At 33.5% G+C, this 10,772-nt stretch overlaps 1 protein-coding gene across 1 annotated transcript; it reads right to left on the reverse strand.

Moving 5' to 3' along the window:
- Positions 1-9,361: 9,361 nt before the first annotated feature.
- LOC106693963 (uncharacterized) lies at positions 9,362-10,567 on the reverse strand. The gene has a single exon (XM_014443651.1). The coding sequence runs from the start codon at positions 10,565-10,567 to the stop codon at positions 9,362-9,364; it is 1,206 nt and encodes a 401-aa protein (XP_014299137.1).
- Between the last annotated feature and the right edge of the window lie 205 nt (positions 10,568-10,772).

A 10,772-nucleotide genomic window follows, 5' to 3' on the forward strand; every position in this document is an offset into this window, starting at 1 on the left:
TCTAGACAAATTTTTCAACTACTAAGATAAAGATAAAATAGAATAAAATAATATATAATGAAATGACATAATAATATGAAACGATCGCAAAAATTGAAAATGAAAAATAATACGGACGTAACAATTTTTTCTAATTTAAAAAAACAAAATCTGGGCGTCGGTTGACCCTGCGGGCCAGCCCCAAAACTTCCTGCTGTTTTCGACCTCAAAAAGCTCGAAAACATTAGTGTAGATATATTTTCGAGCTCTTCGAGCTCGAAAATGCTATCACATGCAATTGTTTTTTTACGATCTTTTCAAGCTCTAACAAGTTACCTGTTATGCTGAAGTTTGAAAATTTTCAGAATCGAAAATCATCAATGAAGCGGTTTTTTAAATTTAGTTCCTGATTATGTTCAGTAAAATAAGTGAATTGAGGCAGAAATCAATGTCAGGGATTAAAATCAAGATTTAAATAAGTTTTGACTCATGTAAGAAACAATAAAATATGAAATATCCGATAAAAATATTAAAAACTACGTTTTATCGATTTTTTTGTTGATAATATCATTTAAACTAAAAACCAAGTTCGATGACATTATATGATCAAAAGAAACCATAAAAAAGATGAGTTGGTATGATATCAGGCACATTTTAGTACGTTACATTGTGATTTATCCGGAAAAAATAACATTAAATGTTATTTTTTTAACTTTTCAACGCCGATATCTTTTGAACTAATCAATAGATTTTGATAGTTGACGTGGCAATCGGCGCGTTTTATTGAATTCTAGAGCTGATTATAATTTGAAATCGATCGCGTCAGTCGTTTCGAAAATATTTAGAAAAAATCGTTTTTCACCATTTCTTTCTCCCGCGATAACTCTCGAACAAATTATCCGATTTTGATGTTTGAGGTAGCAATCGACGCGATCTATTGAGTACTAGAGCTGATTAGATTTTGAAGTCGATCGTATAAGTCGTTTTTGAGAAATCAGTAAAAAACTAAAAATAAAATTTTTTTTTTTCGTGACTCGCAAATATTCTCGAGTCTATTCGATCAAATAATCTGAAATTTTTAGGAAAGTTGATGGCCAACAAGCTCTTTCGATTGCCACCTCAACCATCCAAATCGATTAATTAGTTCAAAAGTTACAAAGTGTTTACATACATACACACACACACACACACACGCACACACACACACACACACACACACACACACACTCGGACATCATTCTGAAAATAGTCAGAATAGCTTCCTAGGATCTCAAAACGTCGACATCTGATGAAAACTCGATTTTCGAAAATCGGGGTGAAAACAATAACTTCCCGAAATTTTGGAAAATCGTCGATTTTCTTAGCGGGAAGTTAAAAAAATTGAGTCGGATTATTCTCGTCCACGATTTTTAATTAACTGGACCAATCGGTCTTTCCTCTGCTTCCCATGAAAACAATTCGAATGTAATTAAATTATTTTTTCTAATAAAAAAAAATAATAATATAGCAAGCCGATCCCTGACCTCCGATATTTAATTAACTGGACCAAGCGGCCTTTCCTCTAGTTCTCTTAAAATTGACCTGGAAATACTGAAGTAATTTTTTATAAAAAAAAAAAAAAAAAAAAAAAAATAAAAATTGAGTTAGCTGACTCTTGTCCTCTGATTTATGATTAACTCGACCAATCGGTCTTTCCTCTAGTTTTCTCATACCATCTTGGAGATGCTTGAGTTATTTTTTCATGTTAAATAGGAAATAAATAAGTCAGCTCACTCCTGTCCTCTGGTACTTCATTAACTGGACCAATTGGTCTTTTCTCTAGTTCTCTTGGAATCGTTTCAGAGATGCTTAAGTAATTTTTTCTAATAAGAAAATGAATAATTAAGTCACTCGACTCTTGTCCTCTGATTTTTAATTAACTGGACCAATCGGTCTTTCCTTTGCTTCTCATGAAATGGACTTGGAGATAATTAAATAATATTTTCTAATAAAAAAAAATAATAAAGTCAGCCGATCCCTTTCCTCCAATATTTAATTAACTGTATAACGTTCTTCTCTATTTTGCGCGCCCCATGGCGCAGTGTGGTTGGCGCTCAATAGCCGTTATGGCTCTCCGTTGATGAAAAAGAACTGAAAATAAAATAATAACAACGAAGAGTGTCACCTGGAGATACCCCGGATCTTCCTGGACACACAGCTCTGCTAAAGCTGGGTTAGATATTCTAGTTGGGTGCCAGTTAGTTTGTCCGACGAACAAAATTAACTCAAATACAACGGAGAAAAATGAATATAAATAAAAATTAACGACAAAGTAACAGTTTCAGATTTTAGGAAAAGGAAAGCAAGGAAATTATAGCAGTAGTGTAAATAAATAAAACTCAAACTAATACCGGGTTGATGACCATTTCCATAAAAATAAATGAGTCAGCCGACTCCTGTCCTCTGATTTTCGATACACTGGTACAATCGATCTTTCCTCAGTTCTCTTAAAATCGACTTGGAGATGCTTCAGTTATGTTTTCTAATTAAAAAGAAAATAAATGAGTCAGCCGACTCCTGTTCTCCGATTTTTATTTAATTGGACCAATCAGCCTTTTCTCTAGTCTTCTTATATCAATCTAGAGATGCTGCAGTTATGTTTTCTACTTAAAAAAAGAATAAATGAGTCAGCCGACTCCTGTCCTCTGATTTTTGATTGACTGGACCAATCGGTCAACCCTCTATTCTCTTAAATCGACTTGGAGATACTCAAGTAATTTTTCTGTTAAAAAAAAAAAAATATGTAAGTCAGCCTACTCCTGTCCTCTGATTTTTGATTAACTGGACCAATCGGTCTTTCCTCTAGTTCTCTTAAAATTGAATTGGAGATACTTAAGTTGTCACGATATTTAGATATCGCGGCAGTCTCGCATCAGGTCGGTGAGCAACAGAGGGCAGCACACGCTGCTCACACGTCTCATCCGACATTGTTATTATAATTATTGTTTGTTTACATGTAAGATTTTATTTAATTATTGCGTCAATTATACTTAATTGGTTTCTTAGGTATAAATTGTATTTGAATCAGGAGATTTCACTGATTCATTTGCGTATATATTTGGATTGTTGTAGCGCTTGGAAAATAGTTGCGCATTTCATGTATGTGCTTATGATTATTTTGAATTGGTTGGCGCATGCGCGTCAACGCAACAGTTGGCATCCGTAAATTTATTTATTATAAATAAATTTATTAGTTTTCTGAATAAATCATTGGTTGTTTTATCGGTAAATCATTTTAACAATTAATCATGAAATATACAATTGGTCGTTTAGCGTCGGGAACTTGATAAATTACACGGCCAAATTTATGTATAACGTTGGTGGTACTGTACAATATAACATGCGACAGTTGTATATCTCTATTGGTCAAAGTGAGATATACGACAAAATGGCGTCGGCCTACGTGCCGGCATGAGATTCACGTGCTGCCATGGTCAGACGTGGGAAAGTCTCTATAAGAGTAGCGTGTATGCTCTGTTACATTAAATAATTATAAATTCGTCGCCATTTGGTATTCTGAGTAGATAATATAACCCAGTGGCATTATTTGAGGATTTTGGTAAACCGCATAAGGGAAAATACATTGACCGTATTAGTGTGCAACCAAGGGAGTTGAATAATACGTAAACTGTAAGTACTTTTTGGCTAATACATTTCCGTGTAATTTGGTTCCCGAGGTGGTGATCATTTGTCTATAGCATAAGAGTAAGAGAGATAGTAAATTCTGAGTATTAATAATTGGTCATAGGCATATGATGGAATGCGTGACTAGTATACTCAGTAAATACGAATACAATCAGTGAAAATATTCAGTACTATTTTACCAAATATTGACTGTGATAAATGTTTGGTTATTTTTCATTATCACTTAGTATTGACGTAACTTATTACTGCTATAAGTATTATTTTCTGCATTATTACTTTTTATTTATCACGTGTGAGTGATACAATAGTTTTCTAGATATTATTTTACGCAATGATTACTAATTTTAAGTATTATTATTATATTATTATTTTGCGATTATTGTTTTTGTGAATAGTGTATAGCAATCACCAGTGGTCTAATTGTACGAAAAATTTACTTAAACTATAGGAAGATTATCTTAAGATTATAGCAGTTGTTTCTGAATATCACGGGCGAGTGATAGTATTATTTACATGCGCTAAACGATATTGTGGATAGTATATTTATTGTTTATTCAGTATTATTATTTTGATTATAATTTTGTATACGCATACTATCATTATTTTTTTTGTAAGTCAACTAATATTATTTTATCTTTGATATTGTTTATTTGGTTATGCGATACCATTATTTGATTTATAATTTAAAATATATTTGAAACAAATACTCATCAACCCGGTATTACTTTAAATTTTATTTACTTACAATACTGCTATCTTTTTCTTGCTTTCCTTTTCCTAAAATCTGAAACTGTTACCCTGTCATTTATTTTATTTTCATTTTCATTTTTCTGCGTTGTATTTATTTTGAGTTAATTTTGTTCGTGAGGCACACGAACTGGCGCCCAACTAGGTTGTCTAACCCAGCCTGAGCAGAGCTGTGTGTCCAGGGAGGTTCGGGATATCTTCAGGTAGGACTTCGGTTATTATTATTTTATTTTCAGATATTTTTCACCAACGGAGAGCCATAAAGGCTATTGAGCGCCTACCACACTCCGCCGTGGAACGCGTAAAATAGAAGAGAACGTTATAAAGTAATTTTTTCTGATTAAGAAAAAAATAAATAAGACAGCTGCCTCCTGTCCTCTGATTTTTAATTATCTGGATAAACCGGTCTTTCCTCTAGTTCTCTTAAATGAACTTGGAGATGCTTGAGTAATTTGTTTTAATTAAAACGGAAATGAATGAGTCAGACGACTTCTGTCCTCTGATTATTAATTAACTGGACCAATCGGCCGTTCCTTTAATTCTCTTAAAATCGACTTGGAGATACTTGAGTAATTTAAAAAAAAAAAAAAATAAATAAATGAGTCAGCCGACTCCTGTTTTCTGATTTTTAATTAACTGGACCAATCGGCCCTTCCTCTAGTTCTCTTATATCGACTTGGAGATGCTTAAATAATTTTTTCTTATTAAAAAAAGGAATAATAGAGTCAGCCGACTCCTGTCCTCTGATTTGTTATTAACTGGACCGATCGGCCTTTTCACTAGTTCCCGTGAAATCGATTCAGAGATGCTTACGTAATTTTTCTAAAAAATAAATGATTGAAACAACCGACTCCTGTCCTTTAATTTTTGAATAACTGGATCTATTGGTCTTTCCTCTAGTTTCTTAAAATCGACTTGGAGATGCTTTAGTTATGTTTTCTAATTAAAAAAAAATAATTGAGTCAGCCAACTCGTGTCCTCTGATTTTTAATTATCTGGACAAACCGGTCGTTCCTCTAATTCTCTTAAATCATCTTGGAGATGCTTGAGTAATTTTGTTTAATTGAAAATGAAATGAATGCGTCAGCCGACTTCTATCCTCTGATTTTTTATTAATTGGACCAATCGGTCTTTTTTCTAGTTCTCTTGGAATCGTTTCAGAGATGCTTAAGTAATTTTTTCTAATTAAAAATTAAATAATTGAGACACTCGAAGCCTGTCCTCTGATTTTAAATTAACTGGGACAATCGGCCCTTCCTTTAGTTGGCTTAAATCGACTTGGGGATTCATAAGTAATTCTTTCTAATATAAGAGGAAGTAAATGAGTCAGCCAACTCCTGTTCCCTGATTTTTAATCAACTGGGCCAATCGATCTTTCCTATAGTTCTCTTAAATCGACTTGGAGATACTTAAGTAATTTATTCTGATTGAAAAAAAATAGATAAGTCAGCTGACTCCTGTCCTCTGATTTTTTATTAACTGGACCAATCGGTCTTTTTTCTAGTTCTCTTGCAATCGTTTCAGAGATGCTTAAGTAATTTTTTCTAATTAAAAATTAAATAATTGAGACACTCGAAGTCTGCCCTCTGATTTTTAATTAACTGGGACAATCGGCCCTTCCTTTAGTTTGCTTAAATCGACTCGGAGACTCCTAAGTCATTTTTTCTAATTGAACAGAAAGTAATGAAGTCAGTTGACTCTTGTCTTCTGATTTTTAATTAACTGGACCAATCGATCTTTCCTCTAGTTCTCTTAAATTGACTTGGAAATACTTAAGTAATTTATTCTGATTAAAAAATGATGTGAGCCGTCATGGGACGCCTGGCAGATGTGAATCATCGTGTGTGTACGAGTAATATGCATAGAAGATAATATTATTACAGGAATTAAATATTGCCTAATGAAAAAATGAAGTATTACGAATTTCTTACAGAAACTGGTAACTTTATTCAATAAACATTTAACTACATGTGATATAAAAATTCGATATTAATATCAAGTGGCCACAATTTAAATATTTTCATGTGTGACTTCAGTATTAGTTATATTCGATGTTTTCTCTGCCAGTATTACTGTGACGATTGGTCGATGATAAATAAAGTACGTTACAAAAGTATTGAATGAAACATCATCAAGATATCTCACAAATACAACATCTATTGTTGTTCCATATTTGGTAGTAGATTCTCTTGGATTGTTGTTGATTTGCAATTGAAATTATTTTTGAAGAAATGTCATTAATGAGTAGATAGACAGGGGGGATTCTGTCCCAATTAGCATCAAAATGGGTACGATCTGTTGTATCGACTGAGGGTAAGTTAACGATGGATGATAATGTGTCGGCTGTTGGCGTGCTTATCTGGGGCTTTTTTGACATGATTTTGATGCTAATTGACGTCATTTGGGGCCTTTTTGACATCATTTTAATGATAATTGGCGTTATTTGGCGGTGTTTTTACCGTCTGAGCTCATTGTGAGCTTATCTAGGACCCTTTTAAGCTCGTGTCCACCATTTCGAGCTCATATCAGCCATTTTGAGCTCGTCTTATTATAGATGGCGCCTTGTGTGTATATTTTGAGTGGGAAAATTCGAAAACAAAATGACACCGTGATGGCGCTCAAGGCTGATACTTTCTCAGTCTATCAGCCTTGAGCGTCATCACGGGGTCAATTTACTTTCTGACCAATGTTTGATATATTCAAACTCGGTGTAGTACGAGCACTTGCGAGAAGCCATGCCATCTAGTGGTTTAGTTTCTCTCCCCTCTTTTTTTGCTACTGCGTAGTAGATGACGTCATCCAACAAGTCTTAACTGGTTTTTTCCTTTGTTCTATTTCTAACTGCGTAGTAGATGACATCATCCGACAAGTCTGAACTTGTTTTTGGCCTAGAGTGGGGATACTGAGCTGAGCGTTGAGCTCGAGAGCTCACAACAGTCAGTCTACATCGAGAAACGTTCTGGTTAACAGCTTGTGCTAATGGATAAAAAATTCAGTGAAAGTAAAAGAATTTTTCGGTTACATAACCGGCCATACACCGATAACCTCGACGATATTATTGAATCCTTATTTGGTGACGTGCCTTCTGAGGATATTGGAAAATTCATCAATGATGTAATTGCGGTTGCTAAAAATCTTGAAATTATTGGAAGTGCGCGAGAAGTATCGTATCCAGGCTGTGCTGAAAAAAGAAATTTATCACAGAATCTATTTGAAATTAGTGAAAAAACGGAAACTACAATTACGTATACTTAGAAAATCATAAAAATGGGTCCTCAAGATTCAAAGTATGTAAGAATTATTATTAAAAAAAAAAAAACAAAAAAATTATTATTTTTTAATTAATTTAACTATAAATATTTAATTATTAATTTTTATAGACTTCATGTATGCATTGATGAGTGTAACCACGATGCCCAAATCGAATTCGAGGATATAAGCAGCAAAAGTGATATTTTCGACGACGACGCTTGTATCCCTGAGTCCTATTATTTTAGGAAAACGAATGAAGAAAGAAACATAGAATTAGCAATTTGAACGAAAGAAATCGAATTACAATTGTCTCATTGGAAAGAAATATTATTAAACTTCAAAGATCGCAAAGATTATGAACAAACCTGTCATGAAATCACATCTATATTAACTAAGTTATTGTTTAAAGCTAACAAACCGCAATAATAATGGACTTAATAATTAATTTTGTGGGTTTTGAGATGCCTGATGGCAGATTTGTGATAAAAGGACTTTGTGCTACTGATATTTATGATAAAGTGGGTACATATGGCCTTGCACGATGTGACCATTGGTTGTTTGAACCACCTTTGGATCAAGTTGATGTTGCTGTAATGCAGAAAAGTGTTGATCATCATAAGCATCACCATTCAATTTCATGGATAGCCGGATTGCTACCATATGAATTATTGAAAGACATTCTTGAAATTATGGTCAAACATACACGATACTTTGACGTACAAGGTAAACAGAAGAAGAAATGGCTTGAACATCTCATTGATCCGGCTATACCAATTATCGATTTAGAAAAAATGGAATTTTTCTCACTCTATCAAGAGAATGATTTCTTGAAATATCAATGTCCATAATATGCCTATCACTTGAAGAAATTGGATACTTCATGTGCATTTCAAAATGTCCAAGAGTTCAAGAGATGGTTCTGGCATTTTTATGGAATTCAACCAACATACGAAAAGTCAGTTCAAATCTTCAATCAATTGGGGAATCTACTTTGTATGGATAATCGAGACATCACATGCTTTGATGATACATTTATTCTTGAAAATGCAGCCCAGCAGATTGATTTCGTTTGGCACAAACTGCCAGAAGAATTAAAAAATAATGAAAAATTGATTGGCTATCAAAGGTGTCGGGATCATTATATATTCCATGATGATATTCCTGATAGCTTTGCATATCCATTCAAAAAAGATTGCTCTAACTGTATATTTTTAGGTTAAGAAAAAAGACTATATTTTATGTAAAACTAAAATGTACATTTTCAGGTTAAGAAAAATATCTATACTTTATTATCTATTTGAGGTTATGTAAGACTAAAATGTATATTTTTAGGTTAAGAAAAATATTTTATTGTATTTGAGGTTATGAGAAATATTTTAGGTTAAGAAAAATATCTATACTTTATTATATATTTGAGATTATGAAAAATATTTCAGGTTATGTAAGACTTAAATGTATATTCTAGGTTATAAATAATAAAAAAACAATGTATATCAATACAAAAAAGTTTATTCATTTATAAATGTAAGTTTTTTAATTAATACAGGTTCAATAATTATATTTAATTTATTAATTCTTTGTTTAAATCGTTCTCGATCTCTTGCTGCTTGTTCCCATTCACCTCTTCTTGCTTACTCGTGTGCAAATCTCCATACATACATGTAGTGTATGGTGGGCGTTGGATTAAATTTAACAGTTTTCATATTAGTTTTCGTACGATGCTGCGTATAGGATTATACTCGACCATGCGATCTTGTATAATAAGGCAATAAGCTGATGTCTGCGCAGAAAATCGATTTGTAGATTCAAATTCCAGACGAACGTCCACTGGTCCAGATTTTATCGATTCGTTTTGTTTCGAGCAATCGATAACATACAGTGGTGCTTGTTCCAAAAATTTCTTCTTCGTCAACAGTGGCTCAGGTTCTTTGTTGTAGTATGAAATTTGGAAATTTATATACATATCATACAACAGAGCATATTGATTGTTCGCAATGTTGAGGTTTAAATTCCCATTAGGATAACTCTGAGAGTTTAAAAATAATTTTATATCTCTGATGTTGCAGTGATCAAATACGCTGACATTTTTAACTGCATCATTTTTTCTTGCTGTTTGAAATCCAAGGATTACAAAACGTGGTTTCTCGAGCTGTGTAGATGTCTTAACTGCCCAAATGTGCTTCGAAGTATTAGGTAATAGTGGATATTCGTACAGTTCCCAAGCTCGGAAACTGATTGAGATAGCTGGATCACGTGTAATATAATTCAAAGCTTCAATTTTTTGTTTATCAGCCATAGTCACATATGGTACAATCCACTCGATTTTTTGCAGCATAATTTTAACAGCTTCAGCATGAGCTCCAGCAGCAGGTGTAGCCACAACGTAGGCATTCAAATCAGCATTTGATCTTATTAAAATCAATTCATGCTTTGCATTGATGACAACTTTATGGTAATCTTCAGCAAATCCTAGCAAAAGACTCAGTGGTATAGATACATCAAAGTAGCGTAAACTCCAGCCTGAGTTCTCGAGTGTATTTTGTTGAGCTGGACTCAGTGATGTATATCCTTTCACGAGACTTGTGATGCCAACATTTTTGTTACGATCAATCTCAACACCATTGAGCTCGTAGAGTATTTCTTCAAACATATGGCATACTGTCATATTTACCATGTGAGTAGTTGCACTTACAGCTGTACCATCAGACTTTGTGAATTTTCCGTACACATGCAGTGTACTTTTACTTGGAAGTAGACATAAATCTTGATGTTGAACAGCAATTCTTATTTCATCGCTGTTGTTGAATGTTGATGAAGCATACGGGAGATGAGCATGTGCTTCATAGTGTGCAATCGACTCATCAAAAATGATTTGTCGTTGAATATTTAAGATTTCTGCCGCCATGGTCTTGAACACGTCAAACCACAAAAATAAATTTTTATTTTCTTAATTTTCCACGTAATTTTAGTCCTAGGCTCTGAAGAAACTGAGCGTTCTGATGTGTTAACACCTTGTGAGGTACTCGGTGACTGATGTTGCTCGACCATGTTGCTGTCATTTTATACCTAGCACCACTTTTTGTCTCATACACGATACCCATTAATTTATA

This window comes from Microplitis demolitor, chromosome 10 (genome assembly GCF_026212275.2).
Source record: "Microplitis demolitor isolate Queensland-Clemson2020A chromosome 10, iyMicDemo2.1a, whole genome shotgun sequence".
NCBI lineage: Eukaryota > Metazoa > Arthropoda > Insecta > Hymenoptera > Braconidae > Microplitis > Microplitis demolitor.